The sequence below is a fragment of the Sander lucioperca genome, chromosome 3 (genome assembly GCF_008315115.2).
Source record: "Sander lucioperca isolate FBNREF2018 chromosome 3, SLUC_FBN_1.2, whole genome shotgun sequence".
Taxonomy (NCBI): Eukaryota; Metazoa; Chordata; class Actinopteri; order Perciformes; family Percidae; genus Sander; species Sander lucioperca.
In genome coordinates this window covers 29,630,413-29,655,429 of record NC_050175.1, presented here as the reverse complement: position 1 = coordinate 29,655,429, position 25,017 = coordinate 29,630,413, and the positions used below count along the sequence as shown (strand labels likewise).

At 39.0% G+C, this 25,017-nt stretch overlaps 2 protein-coding genes across 4 annotated transcripts; both read right to left on the bottom strand.

Annotated features, from left to right (window-relative positions):
- Window positions 1-2: 2 nt before the first annotated feature.
- On the bottom strand, window positions 3-11,071 carry LOC116054760 (interleukin-18 receptor accessory protein-like). 3 transcript variants are annotated; one of them, XM_031306472.2, is made up of 12 exons: window positions 10,851-11,071; window positions 10,503-10,695; window positions 8,920-9,082; window positions 8,681-8,840; window positions 7,232-7,300; window positions 6,963-7,092; window positions 6,621-6,781; window positions 2,718-2,855; window positions 1,822-1,926; window positions 1,587-1,730; window positions 1,393-1,508; window positions 3-633 (listed from the first exon to the last, which is right to left on the bottom strand). In XM_031306472.2, the coding sequence occupies exons 1-12, from the start codon at window positions 10,954-10,956 to the stop codon at window positions 394-396; spliced, it is 1,725 nt and encodes a 574-aa protein (XP_031162332.1). In that variant the 5' UTR covers window positions 10,957-11,071; the 3' UTR covers window positions 3-393. The 3 variants fall into 3 exon arrangements, with proteins under 3 accessions (XP_031162332.1, XP_031162333.1, XP_035855524.1); XM_031306473.2 differs by having other exon boundaries at window positions 394-633; window positions 6,621-6,787; window positions 6,972-7,092; XM_035999631.1 differs by lacking the exon at window positions 10,851-11,071 and having other exon boundaries at window positions 394-633; window positions 8,920-9,054; window positions 10,503-10,694.
- A 2,735-nt stretch (window positions 11,072-13,806) lies between these two features.
- Window positions 13,807-20,128, bottom strand: LOC116054761 (interleukin-1 receptor-like 1). The gene is made up of 10 exons (XM_031306474.2): window positions 20,011-20,128; window positions 18,564-18,819; window positions 17,960-18,140; window positions 17,053-17,197; window positions 16,905-16,970; window positions 16,669-16,792; window positions 16,396-16,538; window positions 16,003-16,146; window positions 15,717-15,869; window positions 13,807-15,634 (listed from the first exon to the last, which is right to left on the bottom strand). Exons 1-10 carry the CDS (start codon window positions 20,126-20,128, stop codon window positions 15,300-15,302), a joined length of 1,665 nt encoding a protein of 554 aa, XP_031162334.1. The 3' UTR covers window positions 13,807-15,299.
- Window positions 20,129-25,017: the final 4,889 nt, after the last annotated feature.

Here is a 25,017-nt window from a genome sequence, read left to right as displayed (position 1 = left end):
TGTATTGTGTCAAATGTTTATTGCAGACCTGTCTGCTGTGACAATACATGATGTATTTAAGCTGATATACAGTACATACAGCCATATAAAAGGTAATTAGGTGTAATTGTTATTAGCATCCATTGTTTAGACATTTTATCGATGGACTAAAACAAATCCTTTAACTGTTACATTCTGTAAATTATTTTGCACTGTTTAACCAAAACAGTTTATCTTTGGTACAGATGGAAATTAAAAACCAGAGTACACACCATTGTGTTCTGACCATGGCACAAAGGGTGACCCACTTTCCTATATATGAAAATGAGCCTTATGATTTGGCATCCCTACAATGAAAATTACCTTGACGCTGTTGTTCATGTGTTGCCCTTGCTTGCAAACAGAACAGTCTAATCATTGGTCCTGCATGAGTGAAACCAGCTTCACTCTCTGATCTGGCATGGCCTTCCTCAAAGACCTCCAGAAGTTGCTGGTGGCTCTGGTGGGGTCGCCTGAGGTCCAATCCAGACTGGGTAGCACCTTCAAGGCCCTTTGGACCAGTGTGGGCAGCGGGGGATCCGACTGGATTAGGGATGCTGAGGCTCTGCTGGTCCATATTAGCAGGACTTTGAGAGAAGAGTTTTGCAGCAAAGCCTAAAGATTGACAGAGCAACAAATCAGTGAAGAATTGATGTTTTGAACTGTAAAACTGGTTAAGAATGTCATCAAGGGTTAACCACTCAACCCATCTTAGACAGATTTTCCTACCATCAGCGCAGCAATTGTGGGCACAACGATACTGGAATGAATCGGGTAGATGCAAAGACTGTATGAGGCAAGCCAAAACATCTCAATTACCCCCTGGTGGTTGACTGCAGTATAGGTCAAATCTTACCCCCTCCATGTTAGTTGATGTGACATGGGCCAAACTAAAAAGTCAAAGTACATCTCAAATACATTTTCCCAAAGATGGTTTTGGTAATTTTAGGTAGTTCTTATCATGCTGATGTTTGTTCAAGTGTTAATTCTGATAAGTTTGGTTTTATTAGGTATTTTATGTTATAAAAATGGGGTGAAACATCATGATTGACAGCTGTAGTTTCACGTTTGGTCGGGCGGGTGTATGGACGGGACTTTGATACAGCGGCTCCACTGTGGGATCACTACTGCGCAGACTCTATTTCCGAAATTACAAGATGGCGGCGCCTGTATTCGGTATACTTTGGCTTAACTTTTGTGTAGTGGGAGGAAGTGGAGACGCGTTGTACATCTTTTCTCACAGTCTATGGAATGAATAGCCGTGGTTGCGGGGAGGGGCCTATAGAGAATGCCTGTGTACAGGGTCCAGAATTTTGTGCTATGTCCCTGTGAACGCGGCATTAGTCGTCTTCTCTCTGGGAAATGTAGGCCTACCTGGATTCCCGATTCCAGTACAAACACAGCATTGCTGTTGGAGAGGTAATCAGCTGACAGGAGACAGATAAGCATTCGGCTTCTCTGCATTGCAAGGATCACATCATTTGCATATGCTGCAATACAAAATGGAAACCATCAGGAACATTTGCCGCCAACACACAGAGACACAGACATACAGTTGATCCTCTGACCTCCTCCAGGAAGCACGTCCCTCTCCAGAAGACAGAGGCGATATGCCCACCGGTCTTCTAACACATGGGGTAGCAGCACTTCTAGTGGTCTCTGGGTTGAGTTACCCTCCTCAGTGTTCAGCGGGTCCATGCTGGACAAACATGCTGCCAATGAAAGCATTTAGTCAATTTACTTTACCAGTGTAGTTGCATGAAAATAAAATCCAGATATCATACATTAAATGTGTTGGCCTACCTTCCTCATCTGTGTCAGGTCCTTTGTGGGAGGTCAAAACTCCCTCAACCTCAGCTGTTGGAGGGCTCCACACATACGACAGAAGCACATCAAACTCTTTCTTATCTGATTGGTGGCGGTGGATGTGAAAGACAATTTTGAAACGAAAACATTAGGTTCTTTCATGTATTTCCGTTTCATGTGCAGCTGTAGTAACACTTTGATCAAGTGATAAGATTGGCATGTCTGTTTTCGTCTACAGTAAGTGCAATATCATAGATCAGGGATCTTCAACAGGGTGTCCGGGACCCCTAGGGGGTCCTCAGAGTCAATGCAGGGGGGCCTCCAAATTATTGTAAGTTTTTTCAAAAAGTAAAAAGTCTTAACATGAATCCAACATAATATTAGCAAATATAAATTCCCACTGCTTACTGGCCTTTAGGCAAGGTAGTCACTAAGGCCATCCACAGATAGAGTTAATCCTAAAGTCATTGTTTAACATTCAAACATGATTTATTAAATCATGCCAACAATTATTAGGCTATTTTAATAGCAGTATTCTATGCAAAAAAGGTATGTATAAAGGCCGCCCTACATGTTGTTGTAGGTCCAGATGCAACTTCAATTGCTCCGCCTCTCTTCAGTTAAGGGGTCCTTGGCTTAAAAAACATTGAAGAAGTATTATGATATTTCAGTTACTTTATTAATGTAATGCTTTGTAGGGTTGAATAGGTTGTGGTAGAGCTAGAGCTTTATCTAAAGGTTAACCCACATCCTATGAAGAAGAGCAGCTGAGCAGCTCTCTGCGATCCAGGTGTCAGAGCATGGATGCCAATGTATGCTAAGTCTGCTTTTGGGTTTCTACTCTACACTGTGTGTGGGATTGTGTGTGTGTGTGTGTGTGTCTGTATTCTGACCTCCATCATGTTTTCCATGTTGGAAGTGGGATCTGTAGATAAGCTGTATTTCCAGCCATTTCACATGCAAAACCATTCCCAGCCCAGCTACCAGCAGCAAAGACACAACGGGATACCCAACCAGTGACGGCCATTTTACTAAAACCCAGTCAAAAATGTGCACATTAGATACTATTATGACATGTAAATCATAAATAATGGACTTGGGGCAGCGGAAACAAGCTATAAACACAAAATTGACATTTGACCATATGAAGTTACAGTAATATGTTAGCAAACATTAAGTTATTTACAGTGTTTCACTGTGGGAATCATCTCGGCATAGTTGGTCACGCCGAGGCAATTCCCATAGTGAAACACCTCACTCTGTTATCAAAGATTACATTTAGTAACCCACCAAAGTATCAGTTAGTGGATATAACTATGAACATGGGTGTTTTGTATGGAGCTAAAAGAGTCTCAATAAAGATAAATGCACACACTACATTCACATATGCACACACAGGATTCATACATGCACACACATGATTCATAAATACACACACAGGATACACAAATGCGCACAAAATTCACAAATACACACACAACATTTAAAAAGCACAGAAGATTCACAAATGCATACAAAATTCATAAATGCACACAAAATTCAGAAATGCAAACAACATTTACAAATGCACACAAGATTCAGAAATGCACAGGACAAGATTCAGAAATGTATTTCTGATGCACACACAAATATATCTTGATTTACAAACTGCTTGCGGTCTGTGAACTTCACTGCATTTGTGTGTGAATTTTGAGACTGCCCTGACTTGGCTCAACACACAAATGCCTTTTTTTAAACAGGGAATGATCTACAACCAATCAGATATCTCCCTTGTTTTAGCCAAATCACAAGAATGCACCCCACGTGGGGGATTGTTTACTTATAAGCCAATCACATGAACGCATTCACACAGCGCTATGTGGGTGGAGTCATCCATTCTCGTAGTAATTCACGTAATGTTTTGCTCAACTTTAGGAGCTCCACACAGTCTGACCAGAAAGCGGCAAACTCCATACCCAGTGAAAGTCACCGTTTCTCGGTTATTGGACAGCCGGGGCTCGGGGCTCCGTGGAGCTCCGGAGCTGGCTGGTTGCCAGCTGCCTGCATAACTTTCGTATATTTACTGTTTGAATTTCGTCACGTCACTTATAAAATAGCTACCCCAAGGTCTTATAAAGCTAGCTAACTATGGTGTCCAATTTCAATTTAATGCATTTTTGTGAACATTAGGGGTCTCCTTAGAAGGAGCTGCTAGCTAGGCTAGCTATGTGTCCCATTTAATCCTATGGGAAAGATCGTTGCTACACTTATGGGCATAATTTTCGTATATTTACAGTTTGAATTTCGTCATGCCACTTATAGAACATCTACCCCAAGGTCTTATAAAGCTAACCATGGTGTCCGATTTCAATTTAATGCTTTTTTGTGAACATTAGGGTTTCGTTTCAGAGGTCTAAGAGGAGGCTAGCTAGCTCTCATTGATAGAGCTCCATCCAGCCGCAGGCTCTATCAATGAGACTCGCGGACAAGAGGCGTTTATTTCCCCGATCGTTTGTTTAAATAACTCAACACACATATCCATTATGAGATTAACTGGAACCTGCAGTAAGAGCTTGCGGGCGTAACAACCTCGCTGACAGCGCTCTCACTCACACACACCGGCCATTTAGCAGGAAGAGGGGAGCTGCAGGCCCTGGAGCTCTGTCAGGGCAGCAGCGTTTGGTAGTCCATTAACCCAAAAAAACGGTGACTTTGCGCGGGTATGGAGTGCCGTGGGCTGCCAGCCGTGACGGAGCTCCATCTACCTCCCAACAGGCCGGGGTCTGTGAAGGAAGGCAGGCCGGGCGGCGAGGCAGCAACACAGGCAGCACCGGCCGCTGAACTCCGCTGAACTCCGCTGAACTCCGCTGAACTCCCGACACACAGTCGGACAAAATTTGCAATTAGCCATCAATTTTCGTAAAACAGCCCATATTTGACCTCTACATAGTTGATTTCTCGCCTAAAATGTTGTCAGAAGTGAATTTAATGATGAATAAGATTGTGAAAATTGTTAAAAATGTTCCGTTGTTGGTTGTTGCTCTGTCTGCAAGTTCCGAGTTGGCAGTGGGTGTGACTTATAAGTTTGACCAATCAAGTACACCTAGGAAAAGGGAAAAGACCTTGCTCTGAAGTAGGAGCTAAAAAACTGAGGCCAGAGGAACTTAAAAATCCCCAAATTTTTCCTGTCGCAACACGACGAAAAAATTGTTCTAGGAACGTTTAGTTCTAAGAACTGCAAAAATCCCTCTGGTCGGAAAGCCCCTCATGACTCCTACACCACATTCAACGCGTTGATGTGATTGGCTTATAAGTAAACAATCCCCCACGTGGGGTGCGTTCTTGTGATTGGCTAAAACAAGGGAGATATCTGATTGGTTGCAGAACATTCCCTGTTTAAAAAAAGGCATTTGTGTATACACAAGTTCACGCGCCAAATCCCAGGTGGCGCCATGCCACTACACAAATGCACTTAATTTCCGCCGGAAGTGGTTTGCGCAGCGTCTGCCGGTGTAAATACAGCAATTTCGATGCTAGCTTGGGAACACGGTTCTACTACTTTGACTGGAGATAGCGTTACTCTCCCCCACCCGAATTAACACAGTCTGACGAGAAAGAGGCAAACTCCATACCCAGTGAAAGTCACTGTTTCTCGGTTATTGGATGACCGGGGATCCGCGGAGCTCCGGAGCTGGTTGGCTGCCAGCTGCCGGCATAACTTTCGTATATTTACAGTTTGAATTTCGTCATGCCACTTATAGAACATCTACTCCAAGGTCTTATAAAGCTACCTATGGTGTCCGATTTCAATTTAATGCACTTTTGTGAACATTAGGAGTTTCGTTTCAGCGGTCTAAGAGGAGGCTAGCTAGCTCTCATTGAGCTCCATCCAGCCGCAGGCTCTATCAATGAGACTCGCGGACAAGAGGCGTTTATTTCCCCGATCGTTTGTTTAAATAACTCAACACACATATCCATTATAAGATTAACTGGAAACTGCAGTAAGAGATTGCGGGCATAACAAGCTCGCTGACAGCGCTCTCACTCACACACACCGGCCATTTAGCAGGAAGAGTTAATTAATTGTTATATCCTCTTTGTCACTGCGATAATCAGTGCTTTGTCGGCACAACGGAGCTAGCTAGCAAAACAAACCTAGCCCGCCAGAACGGAAGTGGATTGCATCGACGGGAGGAGTTTAGGATGTAGAGCGGAAAACGGCTCAAAAACTTGTGTATCGAGCCAAGTCAGGGCAGTCTCAAAATTCACACACAAATGCAGTGAAGTTCACAGACCACAAGCAGTTTGTAAATCAAGATATGTTTGTGTGTGCATCAGAAATACATTTCTGAATCTTGTCCTGTGCATTTCTGAATCTTGTGTGCATTTGTAAATGTTGTTTGCATTTCTGAATTTTGTGTGCATTTATGAATTTTGTGTGCCTTTCTGAATTTTGTATGCATTTGTGAATCTTCTGTGCTTTTTAAATTTTGTGTGTGTATTTGTGAATTTTGTGCGCATTTGTGTATCCTGTGTGTGTATTTATGAATCATGTGTGAGCATGTATGAATCCTGTGTGTGCATATGTGAATGTAGTGTGTGCATTTATCTTTATTGAGACTCTTTTAGCTCCATAGTTTTGAAAATGGCTATAGAAATAAGTGTCACCACTGGATTGATTACATTTTTGACTGTCTTAGATGGAGCGTTTTCAGCTTGAGCAATGACAATTATTTGAGCTGCAACATAACAATGTTGTGACAAAATATACTTTGAATACAACAAATGCATGAAGGTGACAATAGAAACAATAGTACCTTTAATTTTCTCGATGAGCTTGATGGTGGCATTGCTGTTTCCATGAGTATTATTGGCGATGCAAGTATATGTGTGATTCTGGTTCAAGAGTTGTGGAGTCACCTCTTTTATGATGGCTCTTCGTATAACCTCGAGCACTGGAAATGTAACTCTGTTCTCGCTGAATCAGGGAAAGGATTTTCAGCTCCTTTGCATCCTAATGAACACTTATCATGCAAGCCGAGCTGAACAATCATGTTTAAATCCTCAAATGTTACAACCTCAAATACTGGTGCTGCACACAAAAAGACATTTACCTCCTGGCAAAAGCAACAATTGACAAAGGGACTGTAGGGACTCACTGTTGCTCCTCCATGGGTAGTAGAGTCATATTCTCCATCTTGCCACCGTAGTTCATGTACCACCTCACCTCGGGTGAAACGTCTATCTCAAAAAGAAAACGTGCCTTACACATCAGAGTGTGAGACCGACCTAGAACGAGAACAAAAACATGCCCATTATAATCTAACCCTTCAGATGATTGATAACAGTGTTGACCTTTGAGTGACAACCATCTAAATTAGTTATTAACTCTGATAGCTGTGGGATTACATAATTTGGACATACTTACCAAGCTCCACTTCCTCTTTCATGTTGCCATAGGGATAAATAATGCTGGGAGGGTCATTTGATTTAGGAGCTGTTTGGGCATGGAAAATAAAGTCACACAGTTTTGTATTATAATATGTCTAGTTTACTGTGTCCGAGAAACATAGGGCCTGTTCTGACCTGGTTTGAAAATCTGTCCTAAGCATAGGCGGAAATCTCGGTGGGGGGGGGGGGGGGCTGGATCTTCCCCATCTGAGGGTTGTCCCCCCCCCATAAAATGATCAATAAAAACGGCGCTGTGTATTATAAATAATGTAATAATATATACTTAAATTAATTGTAAAAGCAGACCCATAACCGACAGTATGATTTACTATATATTTATATCCAAAACACACAATTCTCTATCAGTGCTTTCTGTGACAAAAGCAGTACTTTAAATGAGTACGTAGTTCCGCTCACAGTTGAGTAGGTGGCCCTTAATGTAGCCAAGGACATATTCCCGTTCTCACTGCTATTAAAATGTGGACACATGTGGCCTAGACCACCTCCCAATGTGGTTTTAGTGATCGGATCTTGGTGCTTCCTCAATGCGTCCTGAGTGTGTTTTCACCTGTACTTAGATCTGTACACATGTGATCCGATCACTCAGATTCAATTTTAAAAGCCAGGTCAGAATGGGGCCACACATTCTGTATACTGTCTTTTTGACGCATGGCACCCACATGTTCGAAAAAACACTACATGATTAGAGGAATCAAGACTCAACAAAATGGCTTGCCAAGTTGCATATGGAAGATTTATAATGCCTAAATGCAAAGAAATCAAACAGAAATAAAGTAAAATACAAAACACATTGTTTTATTTCCTTTTTCCTATTCCTTGTGCATTTTCTGTGTGGTAAATACATGATAAACATATAATAGAAGGAGTGAAGAGGTGTATTGCCTTTCACCCTAAACAACCATGCTAGCAGCTCTGTTACAACAGCAAAGATTCGAGCTAAATGCTAATGTCATGCTAACATGCTCACATTGACAATGCTAGCTCACTGATGCTCAGTGGGTATAATGTTTACTATGTTCAAAATCTTTGTAAAAAAAGGATTCTCTATAACTAAAGATAGCGCATTACAAGCTACACCTGTAGGCGTCATTGTAGATAAATAAAAAATTCTATTTGCACAATTTATTAAAGTTTCTTTTGCTAACATAACATTAGATACTTACACAGTTAAAAGCCATATTTAGCATTACGAAAATGGGTTTAAGCTTATCGTGAGCTTATCTGTGTTACCACAGAGGAAAGCAAAACTGTTAATCTGCACACACTGCCCTCGCAAATATGACACAAAGCTGGATTTAAATCAACAAAATGTCTCTTTAACCTCTATTATCTCTTTAACCTCACACACACACACACACACACACACACACACACACACACACACACACACACACAGAGCACTTACGGATGACTGTGACGTGAACAGCCCTCCTGAAGGTCCATGTGACTCCTTGCTCAATTATTTGTCTATCGCAGAAATATACACCAGTATCCTCTTTCCTGACATAGCAGAAAAATAACTGCCCAGGCTTCTGACAGGAGCGTCGGGACACAGTTTTGTTATGCTGTAAGAAAGCACACTTGTGGGTTTTTGTTGTGATTTACATTGTGAGATTGATACTCCTTTTCATGTTTGTACTTCACCTTGTACCAGATGATCTCTGGGTTGTTACTACAGTTGTGACCTGGGCAGGAGATCGGCCCACCTTTATCCACAGTCAGCCTTACTGACTTATGGCTCTCGTTAGACTGTAAGCATCCCAGACTTCTATTCACCACCTGCAGTTGGAAAAACATCTTGCTGCCACTGGACAGCAAAGACCTGAACACTTAACAGAAGTCCAATCACATGCGATCTAATCTTAAAAAAAAACAAAACGTAATTCGATATTTAGTATATCAAAAAAGTTTTTAAAGTTGTTAAAATAAAATAAAACAATTTCAAAAGTTGCTACTAATGTCTTTAAGTAATGTATATTAATCATTTAAGACTTTACAGATAACAATTTACATGTATTTATTTATTATTAAATAAGTCTTATTGTAAATCTCAGTCTGTGATTTGTGTATTGCCAATATCAGCAAACCGCTGCTGCCCATGTCCATGTAGATTCAAAAACAGGCCAAACACTTTACTACTGAGATCAAAATTAGGAGGTGAACAGCATGTGTAAGGCAACAGTTGGATGAAAATGAGTGACGCTCCTTGTTCATTAATCACAGATGTAGTAACCAGTAGTGTGAACTCTTCAACCTAAGTCAGACTTGAGGAAGGTAACTTTAGAACTCATGTCTAGGCTGACACTTTTGGTGAGTTTTTGAAATGTTTTAAATCATGCATGTTGTTTACTTGTTTATTGGCTAGCAGTCTTGCTAGCAGGCTTGTACTGATCTGATGATCCAGCATCTCCATGATTCAGCTACTTGCTGACATTAAACTTGGAGAGGAGAGAACACAAGATTGCTGTTCCTGCAATTCACTGTCATGACGCGCCATATGGTTTGGTGTTTTGGTCAACCAAAAACAGACGGCAACATGCAAAACATCTAGCTAAGATATAGTAAATTATTGTAAATGTGTCACAGGCATACCACACCAAGGTGGGCTACACCTGATTATTTTAATAATGTTATACAGTTTTATTTATAGTAATAAATGCATATTTTGAAAAGTTATTATTATTATTACAATATTACATAATGAATTCTGTGGTGTCTATTGCTGTAAGGCACAGAGTGGTTGCTAGACTGGGTAAAAACTAGTTGATGGTACTACCTGCACCCATACTCCACCCAGTATTCTAAAGACTCAATAACAAATAATCCATACATACAGTATATAAGGATTACTTGTTAATAAGTAGAAACACAAAGATTAGGAGTTTTTTTGTGTTGTCTTGAAACTTGATTTGGAACTTCATAGCTAAGACATGAGAAACAATTATTGCCATTATTGTTTCAATGCAAATATGCACATGTGACTGTTGTGTTAAGACAGACTTGAAAAAATGTGAATCTATCATTCACAATCCCTTAATGAATATATTTATTGTAAAGTGGTACCATTCAACGTCATCAAATTCTACATTATTTTCTCCAATGCAATATCACAAAGAAAAACATATTTATACTGTGTTATTACACAACTTGTTTTGAAGATATGAATCTCAGATGCATTCATTTTAAAAAGTTTAAGCAGATGCATTTAGAAATAAAAACATGATCACCTGCATGTGTACTCTCCAGAATGTTTTGCTTCAGCTCGGAAGACTCTCCCACAGACAAAGGATATCCCTTCATTTCCTTCTCCTGTCATGGAGCATGACACCATGTGCTGGTTCACAGTTTCACATGGTATCATAAAGTCTTCCCCCTCTACAGCTCTGTAGTTCTGGGGAAAAGTTCCCCGCTGGTTCTCAACTAGAGAGAGTCATATTTTGGTTTCATTTTAATTATACATTCAGACATAAAAAGGTCTGGGGTGCTATTAATAATTACATTACATATAATCCTTTTAGATTACAAAGCATTTTTTTTTTCAAATTAAAAGACAATATATTTTTTAAATTAAATACCTGTTTTTAACTTTTGATTTCCTTCACAGCATCCCTCCAAGAAAATAGGAAAAATAAAAGAACACAGAATGTAAACAGACAAACATTGCTTGTTCATTTCAGTCATGATGCATGAACTCAGTCTTCTTCACATTTCAGCATTTTTTTCTAATGCGTTCTCCTGTAACCATGTCTACAATTCTTGGTATTTTGTCATCGTCATTGATGTTTGCGCCTTTTGGGCGGCACACATGAGACGCAACGTTTTCACAGGAAAATATAGATGTGGTAGGTGGTATCGTATGGTTTCCTGTTTGTTTGGTCTGAACATGATTATACTGGAAATTGAGATAGTTGTTAGCCACTTCCTATGTGAACTACAGAAGTGTTAGTTCTTAGTATTATCTCATATGTTACTGTGTTGTGAAAGGAAACACTAAAGTGATTCCATGATTTTACGCATAAAAAAAAACATTGCTAGCAAGTTATTGCTAAACTAATAGATTGCACTGAAAATAGTAGACACAAAAAGGTAGACTAATAGTTCCTTAAAGAACAACAGACACATATGGATGAATGCAAGGCACGCTTTTTGATATAATAAGCTTCAGGTGACAATACTAAACACGACACAAACACAGTTTTCAAAGAGTAAATTTAGCGACAGAAAGCAGAGTGCATCTGCTCCCTGCTTTAAGCTGTGGTAAGTGGTTAAAACCCATATTTTCTGGGGCCAACCTGAATTTTCACTGGCCTGGTTTCTAATCCCAGCATACATCTGGCCTATATCTCACCTCCATTGTCTCCTTTTCTGCTGTATCTGCTGTAACCTTTTGCCACTGAAGTAAGATTTTACTAAGCTCTACTTAGTTAGTTTGGACTGTTTTGACTTGCTGTACTATACTGTACTACAGTATATATTATGTTCTACTACATGCTGCTGTACTATACTATAGCCTATATATTATGTTATAGATTACTACCTTTTATCTTGACTAATCTCATATCCCATAATATATATCATAATTTACCATATTACACGATATTATGTTAATGTAACACTTATTTTTGCATCATTTTCTATATTATATATTTATTATCTCTATTATAATAAAGACAAATACTAAGTACAATTGCTTAATCATATCATATATTAGTCTGGTGTGCACTGACAGAGACTTGCTGACTCTGCTGCTATTAATAACACCACTGTCACCCTACCTTATAAGTATTGTCTCCAAATGCTCTCATGCTGTAATTTCCATTTGTATATAATCATTTTTATTATTATTATTATTATTATTATTATTATTTACTTTCTCTATTTATTATTGTCCCGTTAAGGAAAAGTGCACTCACAAACAGCTTTTTCAGTTAGGTTTGCTCGTGGGTGGAACTATTTCACGAGTCACATAAGAAATATTAATACTTATGCCTCTTTTAAACTGAACTTAAATAAGTGCTAACAAGTAGTCAGCACTGTCAACATTAATTTAGGCACTAACTATGGCTGCCATCTTGTCTCTTTGCTCTGCCTGTCTGTGCTCGTACTCTGTTTCATTATTGTACAGTACAGTTAGGCTAATCTTCTGTTGCTTGTTACTGTCCCAGCAATGTTGTTTTTGTGCATGTCTACCAAAAATGTTCCTTTGGCTTGTGGGGAGGTTTTGCGACAAATGAGCAGTTGAGTAAAGCATGGAGAGACTTTTATAATCCACTATGTCCGTTGCCTTGCTGCTAGATAGAAACTGATGATTTCAGTATTACAGTGTAGTAATAGTACAGTAGCCAGGTTTCCATTCACATATTTTCATGTGCAATTTAGAAAAAAACGTTCTCAATTGCAAAAAAAAAAAAATGTTCTACACTTATTTCTATGGAACTAAGCCACAGTTGTCATTTCAACCAGTACAATCTATCGTCGCTGGCTAGAAATGAGAAAAATTGTCTTGAGAAACCAAGACAATTTTATCAAATTTTTAGTCTAGCGTTTATCTCTTTTTAACTTTTAAATCTATTTTGTCATCTTTTTATTCTTGCTTTGTCTTGTTGTCTTTTTATCTAGTTTTTTATTTTACACTGTTTATAGCTTTGAATTCTATTGCCTTAATTTTTATGGTCTTGTGTGTATTTGTATTTAATTGTTCATTATTAAAAAATTTTTGTCTTATTTATATATATATATATATATATATATATATATATATATATATATATATATATATATATATATATATATATATATATAGCGCGTTAATTTCGATTAATTAATCTGAGAAAAAATAACGCAGATTAATCCATTCCATATTGACGATTGACCCGGAGCCATTCTAGCCACCATTCGACTGTAAAATGAAGGAGGGAGACAAGAATGTGCTGCCTGGATCATTAATTGGAACATTTACTTAAAATCTTCTTCCTGCCAACCCTGGCTACCGAAATCTGGTGCCACTGATATGTCTGCACTTCTCTCGGATGCTCTGAGGACAATACAGGCAACACAAACATTGCTGCACGTGACGCTAGTTAACACTATACTCGACAGCAGCTAACATTAGCCTACCGCTAGCTAGTAGCCGGATTAAACCATAGACAGTATATAAGAATGGACCAACAGATCCCGTTGCTCTGGACGGAGACCAGTGAAGGCCTTTAGAAGCACTTTTCCGGTGAGCGCTGAGCGTTACTGCGCAGCCTCCAACTGAGAGAGACGACGTAAATGTGACGTGAGCAACGTGTCTGAAAGTTGGAAGTCTTCTGGTAGCTGTGCCAAGAGAAATCTCAATCATTCCCACATACACACATAACACACACACAGCACACGCACACACACACACAAACACACACACACACACACACACACACACACACACACACACACACACACACACACACACACACACACACACACACACACACAACAAACAAATCCTCATCTACGGATCGGGTTTTAATATAAAACAAATGTTGACCAACATAGGCAAAAATATTATTTATTTAAGTACATTTCAAACATATTTTTGCCTCAGGGCATCACAGTAACTCATTTCATGGTACAGTACATGCAGTGATAGAGGAAATGGATGAAGGATGAAGTGCAGCATGACAGTGACAGTACAATATTAAAACAAATGTATGTAAATGTTTCCCAAAGAACAATTACACACAGTGCATGGCAGGAAAATGTGTAATAATAAAGTAGGGAAATCCAGTTACACCATTAAAATATAAAACAGGGATTTTAATTAATGAGCCACTATAAAAAGAAACATCTCAACAGTATTTAGAATACACTATACAATTCTGGATGTGTCAGTGTATAGGCTAATGTAATCATGTATAGGCTACTAATGTAATAACAAGAAGCATTTTTCCTTTTCATGTATAATTACAGTATGTCTTTGCAGCTAACAGGACAAGTTCCTTGTGTCAGCTTTCATACTAAAAAGGAAACTTATTGAGGGCAATTCAAGAATACAAGGTATAGGTAAGGGACAATGTAGAGCGAGTCGATCATTATTGTAAATAAGAATCCCAACGGTCTGAAGGGGTTCAATTCACAATAATGTTACTGATTTCTGTTTCATCCACCCTCTCTCTCCCTTTGTGATCCGCTGATCAGTGGTATGAGCTTGGTATGAGTACAAATATTAATTTAAAAACAATTCTATTGATTTAAAAATGGTCTGCCAGAGTCTATGATCAACACTCCGCCCATGGCAATGGTCCGTTATACTTAGCAATGATCTGGTATACAGAATAGCAGGCAGCAGAATGCCGTGATTGACCAGAATCAAGTATTCAACCAAGTTGTATAATAAATAAAAATATTAACCCGTCAGCTCCCCCGACCATTCCAATGGCCATAACCTTTCTAGGATGTCTAGATCTATGATTACTGTCATCTGACTGCAAGCATGGCAAGTACTTTAATAATAATATTGTATTGTGTAAGTAGCATACATCATTTGTGTTTAAACTGTGTATTGTGTCAACATGAGATGTTATATCACTTATTAATGTCAAAATATTATATGAAAGATTTATAGCTTTTACTCTGGATTCTTTTAAAGAAATGCATCCATTGGAGTGGTCGGGGATCTGAATTTTCTTACAATCAGCTTATAATGCATCCTATTGATTACTGTATGTATGCATTTTTTATATACTGCATTTGTAGTATACAATTATAAGGAATGTGTGGAATTAATTACTGTTGTAATTGGTGTCATGTAATTCCGTGTGGGCTGGGCCACTTAGTGGCATGACAGGTAAATAAAAATATCAATCAATCAATCAATATTAAAAGGTATAGTAAGTGATGTTAATCCAATACAGCGAATATCTCCTCACGGTCACCTAGCTGTCTATTTTCTATGTGCACTGAAAAACAATCCGGTGTTCTGTGTAAATGGAAAACAAATACTGACTTGGCTTAACATTTTACAATGACATACCATCCTGGATTGTCTAAGGTAAAAGCCTTACTTTTGGTGCATGCTGCGGGGAAGGTAGGTAATAACGTAGCTGCTTCCAGAAGGAGGAGGAGGGCTGCATGGAGCTTATGCCCTTCCAGGTGACACAGTCTCCAGCCTCGCCAAGAAGCTGTAAGGCCTCTGGTAACGAACCTGATCTCGACACATCTGTTGTCTCAGTTTGGATGAAAACCAAGCGAGTCTGTCGCTCCACAAGGGCTTCATGGATGGCACTCAGCAGGCCAGATCCTGGACCAGGATCCGGAGAGGTGGGAACCAAAACCACCGTGCGACTCTGCTCTATACAGTCCAACACTGCCTCTGCTACCGCTGCAACCAATCAGAGTTCAGACATTAGCTTCATTAAGATTCTTAGGTAGATTTTCTTCAGAGTCTAACCTTTAATACGTACCTTTCCCCGGTAAGACGTCACGATCATAAAGACAGAGACTGTAACCAAACCTCTCTTCCAAAACATTCTCCAGCTCTTTTCTGTCATCTTCATGTAGTCCTGCGTCTGTGTTGCTCTTGTAACAGATCAAAAAGGCATCATAGCTCTTTCCATCTAAGCAAACAACAACAACAAACACAGTTTTGTCACTGCTGGCACATTGTCTGAAGTCCAAAGAAAGCACATATATGTGCCTCTCAAACATATATGAACGTTGGTGGTTTAAATTAAACAAAAACATGACTACCTGAGGTGCTGCTATGGCAGCCAATAGTGTCTCTTAGGAAAAGAGTGATGTTAATTTTGAACCTCACATAGATAACTACTGTCAAAACCATCACCACCACAATACCGACAATGCCAAGAGCCAGGGAAAGGTAAGAAGGGCGAGCTGTAGGGAAATAACAGAGAGAATAAATTAATTAATATAGTAATTTAAACACTCATTAATGGTAGTAGACTGAAAGGCGACAGACACTTGAATATGAATTAAAGCTGACTCTCACAAGCTTTCATTTATTATTCCAAAAATAATAATTGCTAGTTGCAGCCCCAATCAAAAAGTACAACTTGATTGAACAGGTTTAAGTTTAAAGGCAAGGTTTTGAACACGTTAGATCTATCCATCCATCTTACTTACGTTTTTGGGCCAAGTTGATGGTGACAAAGTTTGAGTGTTCAGATACAGAGGTCAGTTTACAGGTGTAATTTTTCAATAGATCCTCCTCTGACACTTTTTTAAAGACGAGAGATGCTGTCATTATTTTTCCAGTATTGTTGTTCCTTTAAAAGTCATGGAAAGTAAGAAAGACCAGATATTTTATATATGTGTTAAGTATTTATGAGGCCATGTTTAACATTTGCACTTCCAAACATATTTGTGAAAGCTGGTACATCTGTGTGAAATGTTTACTTTGTGAAATTGTAGAAAACTGGTAAGCTGTTGTCGGTTTCCACGAATGATTTCCCACTTAACCAGAATACCTCATCAAAGTTTGAATGAATAACAGCTTTACAATCAATCACTTTTGGTGAGCCTAGAAAAAGCAGAGTTTACACAGAATTTAAAAGTAGTAAATTAGAAAGATAGTAAATGCTTATACTTGTATATCCAAGTGTGTGTATTCACACTACAAAATTGAAGCTCACCCAAATCTACATGAAATACATGATTATTCGGCGGTTCTCTGATTTCGGCATCTTTCACAGGTTTTACTGTGCAAAAAAAGGAGAAAACACTTTCATCTCTTTTCTACATATACAGATAAACATATTGAAAACAGTGCTCTTTTCTTACCCTTTTGTTGGACACGAAGCACCACTGTAAAGGTCATGTTATATATTTGACCATAACACAGGTAAGATCTGGTACAGGTGTAGACACCATGATCATTCTCTTTCACACTTGAGAAGTAACTGTGTGTTGGCAATGACTCGCCCTCCTACAAGATGGAAAATTAATTAAATTAATTACAAATAAGCCTCAAATAGAACAAAACTCCACACTTCCCCCAAACTGTGGTATGCTTAATTTTTTTATTTAAATATTTAAATCTGATGGGTTACAACATGCAGTCAGAAGTCCTGACCACATTTCTGGAGCTAAGATATCATATAATATATCTGCTGTGTTTACATACTGTTGGAGCCAAAATTATGATTTCGATGTTAACTTTTATTTTGATAAATTTAGCATGGATGCAGTGACATTCGCAGTAAACTGGACTCATTGTGAGCTGATAATTTGTGTTGGTTGATCTTGGTGCGTGGCATATTGTCACAGCCTTTTGGCAATCAGCTGATTAGGGTAGTAATTGCATCAACTGGTGTATAAAAGCCAGGAGCTGTCATTGAGTTAGGTGCCTTTGGTTTGTAGCTACACAATTTTTTGACCGCTGTTTCAAGTACCGCGCAGAACAGAACGTGATTGTGAGTTGAAGTTGAAATAGTTTTTTTTTTTGTTGTATCTTATTTTTTGCTCAGCTGTCAATGCTTGTGCACCATCTGGTAAGGACAGTTTATTATTTCTTGAGGAAAAGACGAAAACATATCACATTAAAGTTTGAGTGATAAAGAAAAATAAACGTGGAAACAAAGGAAAACAGTGGAGTTGGTGAGTCTTGTTTAAGCGCGTTGACCAAGGCGCATTCCAAAGGACAAAAAAGGGAACAAAAACGTTGTCAGAAAGTTGCTCCCACACATACCTTGTGCCATATAATGCCGTTGCTGGTAATATTTGGGATGTTTTCAGCAGCTATGTTTACATCAGGGCAATGCAATGTGAAGGCCTCTTCTGTGTAACCTGTTGTAGAGTACTGGGTCATCTTTTCATACTCTCTGGACTGTGGTGTGAGAACTGTCAGCCTGAACCAGGTGCTGGCATTCCTGCCATGTCATAAAAGAAAAGATTAATATGAAGGTTTCACTTTACATTTGAATCACAACCACTAACTATGAATGTGAAAGTAGAGACGCTTTGAGGATCCGCCCAGTTCTGTAAACTCATAAAGCATTGCAGCTAGGCTGAGACAAAACAATAACTTATGTATTAACTGTACATTTACAAATGTATCTCCAAAGCAGCAAATAGCAATGCCATATGATTTTAGGAACCTATCTGCATGACTGACTGAATAAAAATGCACAATGATACTAATGCCAAAAAGGTATACTCCTGTACTGTCAAACTGAAATATGAAAGCCTACACAGTGTCAATGCGTTTTGTAAAATATGCTAGGGAAACATAATTTCAGGATATTAGGATATAAAACAAAGTCAGGATCATTGTAGGACTGATTGGACTTTACCCCTGAGAGCATGAGTAATTCCCCTGATGGTTTACAGAAGCACTAAGAATCACAAGGCTCCTCTCATGAACCAGTATGCCCATCTGCCTCTGCTCAGCTGATGACACGCTGTTGGTCAGATCCATGTCCTGGGTGTGGTAACGGGTCCAGATCAGTTTGGCATCACCATGATCATACCCTCTGTAACGAGGGCAGTACAGAGCCACCATCTCACCTGCCTTGACATATATCTCTGTGGGTCCCTGGGGACACACACCTGCAAACAAGTGTCACAAATGTCAGTTGATTTTAGTTTGTAAAACTACAACATAAACTGACAAGTGGCTGATTAAAACCAGTACCAGTGGAACTCTGGCGTCCCGCCCACTGTTAAAGTGAGGCTTGCATACAAACTGATTTGTCTATCGCACTGGTCCTTATGAGCAAAATGAGTTACTTTGAGTGAATCTCTGTGTTTGCACTTTGTCAATTTTTACAGGTGTTATTCATTGGTTATGAGGCTGTTGTTATAGCCCCATAGTTACTGTCAGTTTAACCACAACTCCCACTGAGTACACTGATTAGTTGGATTACTGTTCTCCTGTTTAAAACAAAAACCATGTGCCATATATTTGAAGCTAATGCGAGAATCTTTAAGACTATGACTGGAAGTAGGACAAACATTTTTTTTCCTGGGATTAAAGGGTTCTAATCTCACAATTCAAATGTCTGTTAATGAACAATTTACTGCTGTCAACCAATAAGCGAATTTCTCCAATAGGGGATGTAGATTTGTTATTCAAAGAAAGTTGACACTTAAGTGACATTTCAATAAGACTCTGGTAATAGTGTACTTCATACTGGATCATCTGTGAAACAGCATGAGCTTGGTGGATGTGACCATTATGAAAGAAGAGTGGGGGTAACCACATCCTAATTTCTAAAGTCTTGTGATTTTAGTGTGATGGAAAATGAGTCAAGTTTGTGGAAGTCAGCAGGTCAAGATACCAAGCGATGTGCCAATGTATTTAAGATACAAAAGTGTTTGTAGTATTGGCATGTTTAATATACAGGCTAATCACATCGGCATGTCACAATGTAGCATAGAAACAGTCTGTGCCGTTATTATAATTTATTGTGTCAGGACCACTCTGAAAATTACCCATATTAACTTTCAGGGGTTTTGCTCGTGTCAAGTAGGCTACATTTACTCAAGTAGCCTACTCACTCTACTTACTTATGTATGTACTTACTTATGTATTATCCATTATTATACAGACTTTATTAATCACGGGAGGAAATGTAACAGTATTTAAAGTAAATAAATTAGCCTCACCTTTACCAGCTGTAACAATAAAATTATGTATACATAATGCATCAATAATCTACTCTATCTATCTATATATCTATCTATCTATCTATCTATCTACCTATCTATCTATTAAAACCACTAAGAGCATTCTCTTACCTGTTAATAATGTAAGGAGGCAAAACAGAGGGAGCAGAAGTACTTTCACCTTCATGATAACTTCTGGCCAAACAGTCTCCCCACGCAGTTCTGCAGAGTTGAACATTTCCTCAATCATGTGAAACCCCATTGGTGGATGATAAAAAGTGAAACTAAAGCAGTGCTACCGCAATGTTAACACCCTCCACATCTCCCACTAAGACATTTTTATATGGACTGATAGTACAAGCATTTTGTGAGAAAAAAAGGGTGAATCTCCCACAAATTGCAACAGAAAATCTGACAAACTTGTATTACTCATAAAAGTCTCCTCCTATACAAAAAGTCCTAAGAAATCCAAGTGGTGTAAAGTATTGAAAACTACTGAAATCGGTGACGCCAATTTCCCATTGCAGACCATGTTAAGGGGAGACACTACAGGTGAATAGGGAAAATATTTTAACTAACAGATATCACCATGAAACTTCCCCAGTTGATTACTTACATTTTTTTTTTCGATTGCTAAACAACACTGGGCACAACTGAAGCCACATGTACAAAACTCAAACTACAGTCTGCATTACCAACAGTCACCTGAACTAAACAGTTCAAATCTCCTACAAAACTCATTCCAAGCAACACAACTCTTCACACATGTCTCAAAACAGGCTCAATGCAGCCAAACACTATGAACAATCCTCACTGAGATTACACACACCGTCACTCAGAACACACTGAGAGTAAAAACACTAGTGTCAAACACCAATACAGAAATTACAAACTTTTTCATCTTTACAGTTTGAACAATTGAAGTGAATTCACACTACTCAATAGTTTATTTAAAGAACAGATATAGATTGTATGTAATATACCAATTTTTACGTAAGGTAAACAAGAAGGAATTGAAAATCAGCAGTTTGCTTCAATATAGTATTTTGTCTCTAGTAATTTATGGAATTACTGGAAAAAAAACTAAAGGTACATAACAGTAACAAAGAATAGTGTGACTAGTTTTGCCTCTCTCCAGCATCATGAGGCAAGTTTTCTCATCACATTGGATGTCTGCATTATCTCTAAATACAAATGAATGTGGTGTTTCCATTGCTTTCACCTCCATTACTTTCTGAAAAACAGTAAGAACGCAGTTTTACTATAGTAAAGATATAGTGTTTTTCACTTTAAATTTTTTTATAGCTGTGTATAACCTCAGACATCTTACCTGGACATATTGGTATCTTTGCTCTTTTACCTGTTTCTCTCAAATGGTACAGTGTATAATTGTTTCATTCTTATTTGGTGTTTGTATACAAAAAAAGGCTTTCTGAGCTTTCTCTATATAAATACTGTATATGTTCACTAACTAGTCTAAAACAAGACACCTGCTTAGGCTTTCAGCTAAAATTGCAATCAGCAGTATTTGATAGGCACCAGACTGAATACATATTCTGTTTTGAATGTGTGGTTAACAGTTTTGACAGCAGTGTGTTAGCATTTGAACAAAATGCTGTAAAACCACAGTGTTGCGTAAGTTGTGTTAAAGTGATGTGATAAAATGCACACTGTCAGTTTGCGTTCACTAAAAGTGCTGTTTATTTTGCCACTGACAACAGATTGTTATTCTAAGTGTATGACAACATTGTGGAAAGGATCCCTACCGAGATAGACTTTTTTGTTAAAGAGTAAGATCCTTTTTGTTTAATGTAAAACAGACCCAAAATCACCATCACCAAACTTGCCAGACTCCATTTAAATAGACAGTATTGTATAGACCAGGGGTTTTCAAACTTTTTGTGTGTGTGGACCACTATTTGTAATCAAACGGACCTCATAATACACATAATAAAATATGTCTACACACAGTCCTACCTGAATTAATCCGCACCTCTTAATAGATCTACTAGCACTAAAACTATAACTGGTCATCGCATCAGTACAGGCTTGTTAAAAGAAAGTTTACTGCACACAACAGCTGCCACATATTTAATTTATTTATTTACTCAAGTGCCCGAGCGGACATAATCAGGTTCATTTGAACAACAGGCTTATTTCCATAGCAATGAAGTATTAAATCTATACAGTAATAAGAACACTTGGATATAGTAAAAATTTCAAAACCTTTGGCGAATTTAGGGGATTATTACAATAATCTTCAGAGTTTTACAAGTCCTCAAAAAGTAGGCTATGTGAAATTGTCGACTTAACAGCACATCCGCAAAACATTTCAGAAACGCGAGATCAAGAAACTAACTGTAAATTAAAATAATAATAGGCCTTATTGATTAGGGCCCGAGCGCCAGTGGTGGATCTAGAAAATTTTACATAAGGTGGCAAGGGGTAGCGAGAGATCTTGGCAGGGTGGCAGGGGAAGACGGAACCCCCATATGTAAACACACTGCTATGCCCTACTATGCCCCCCCGCAACACCCTGCTACGCCCTGAACTGCTACAACTATTATTTCTAGTCATAGTTCCATTATCTTTGTTGTTACTATAATTGCCACCGTTCATCATACCAACTATGAATCTTAATTCTCTTTATATCTGTATCCATCTCTGTGTCCCACCTGGCAGCAGCAGATGGCTGCCCACCAAAAGCCTGGGTCTGAGGAGAAAATGTTGGTAACATTATGAAGTCTATGTTGGCTTGGCTAGTGTTCCTCTGTTCTATACAGACCACTTCTCAATAACCTTTTTTGAACTCTTTGCATGGCCCAAACCACAGTTTGATGCAATGGATTGTTTTTACCCATCCACTGTTCCCCTGCACTAATAATCATTATAATCAGTCATAATTCTGACTAAACTAGTTCTTACAGTAAGTGAGATACATTACAATGGAATACAAAACTTGTATTTCTCAATCTGATACATTTGACCTTTTTTGTGTTTGACTCATGCACAATTTTTATCTACCACAGCTTTTTTATTTTATTTAAATGCAAGTAAAACTGTAGGAGGTAAGAGATGAACAGACATACAACATGTTATCCATATTATTATAATGCAGCAATTTAATAATTAGCACCTATTTCACATGCAGTTTGATTAGATGCATTTCTGTTTAAAATTGTGACTTGTGATTGTGCATACACTAGCCGTATGGTATTAATAGCCTATAAAAAATAGTAGGATCCTAATACTGATTTCTATTGATGAAAAGTAGCTAAGTACATTTACTTACGTATTGTATTATATACTTAAGTACAATTTTGAGGGATAGGCTACTTGTACCATTTCATGCCACTTAATACTTCCACTCCACATCAGAGGATGATATAAACTTTATTCTCTACAACCATATATTTGATCATTATTACTACAGATTGTTTTACATAGAAAATATATCTTTAGATTATGAAATATGATACACTGTCATAGAGTTCTACCCCAAAGTCAATGAAATATTTTAAAAAGTTTATAAATTAGATGAACCTTGGCCAGATATAGCACTGAAATATTGCTTAAATGTTATTGCATCAGTTACAGGTTAAATTATATATAATGATATAACACTATTGAAAATGGCCCTTATGCAAAATTAGTACTTTTGATAAGTACATTTTGCTGATAAAAGTTTTGTATTTTTAATTTAGTTCATTTTTAATGCAGAAATATAATGAGTATTTATATTGATGATGTTAATGGCAGCTGTAGCTTGCTTCCTGAGCTGTATCGGCCTGTACAGAAAGCAAACTACAGCTGCCATTAACATCTGTTGTTGAAGAGTTTAAGGTGGCCAAAACCCGGCAGGTAATAATGCTTCGCGACAGTAGTGAATTGGTCCACCAAGCAGAAATCACTATCTGCACAAGACGGAAATGGTCAGCAAGCAGGGCTGTGGCAGACGCAGAGACAAGGTTGGCACTGGTTGGGCAGTGGTGGCCTAAAGCTTAGAGAAGCTAGCGTGGGACTGGAAGGTCGCCAGTTCAATCCCCAGACCGGCAGGATAAAATCTGGGTGGGGAAAGTGAAAGAGCAGCGCTTGTCCCTTCCTCATTACCACCACTGAAGTACCACTGAGGTGCCCTTGAGCAAGGCCCTTAACCCCAACCGCTCCAGTGGAGCTGCTCAGTGGCCAGCAGATCAGACTGTGGTTGTACTGGGCAGCTTCCAGGTATGAATGTGTAACTGTGTGAATGTGACAGGTCGTCAATGCAAATGAGAAATTGTTCTCAATTGACTGACCTGGATAAATAAAGGTAAAAAAAAAAAAAAAAAAAAAAAGGTTACGCCACAAAGACATCATGTGGATGGTCAACCAAGGCAGGCTGGGCCTAGGGGTCATAACCAGAGCTAGGTGGAGGGACGCTAATGCCAAAGGTCGCCGCAGCCTAGTCCAGGAAGAGCTCCGTATGGTGGAGGAGGAGGAAAGGCAAGCGAGGGCAGCAGCCATGAAAAACCAGGGGAGGTGGACATGTTGGGCTGGTGTCCAAGGAAGGCCATTGGGGTGGAGGGATATGTAGGGCATGGTGGAGAAGAGGATCAAATTCCTCCTGTGCTCCACATATATGTCCTACCAACACCAGTGAACCTCCATCGTTGGGGGCTGGCTGAGAGCCCAGACTGCATGCTGTGTGGGAAACCGGCAAGCCTTGAACATGTGTTGTCATCATGGCAAGTTCAGATGGAGGCATGACCAGATACTTGCCGAGCTGGCTGCAGGCCTGGAGGAAGAGACAAGGAAGACCCACAACAGCACAAGGATGACAGCACCCCGTTTTGATCAGGTTTGTTAGAGCAGGGGAGAGCTCTAGCGGGACATCAACTGGCACAGGAATCTTGACATCTGCTACTGACTGGGACATGAGAGTTGACCTCAGGAGACAGCTCAAGTTTCCAGAGTAGATCACTACCTCAAGACCAGACATAGTTCTGTGGTCCAGAGCAACAAAACAAGTGGTGCTGCTTGAACTGACTGTGCCATGGGAGGAGAAGATAGAAGAGGCCCATGAGAGAAAGCTTGGGAAGTACCAACCACTCACCCAACAGTGCCAACAGGTGGGAATGTGGGCCGGGCATGGAACTTGCC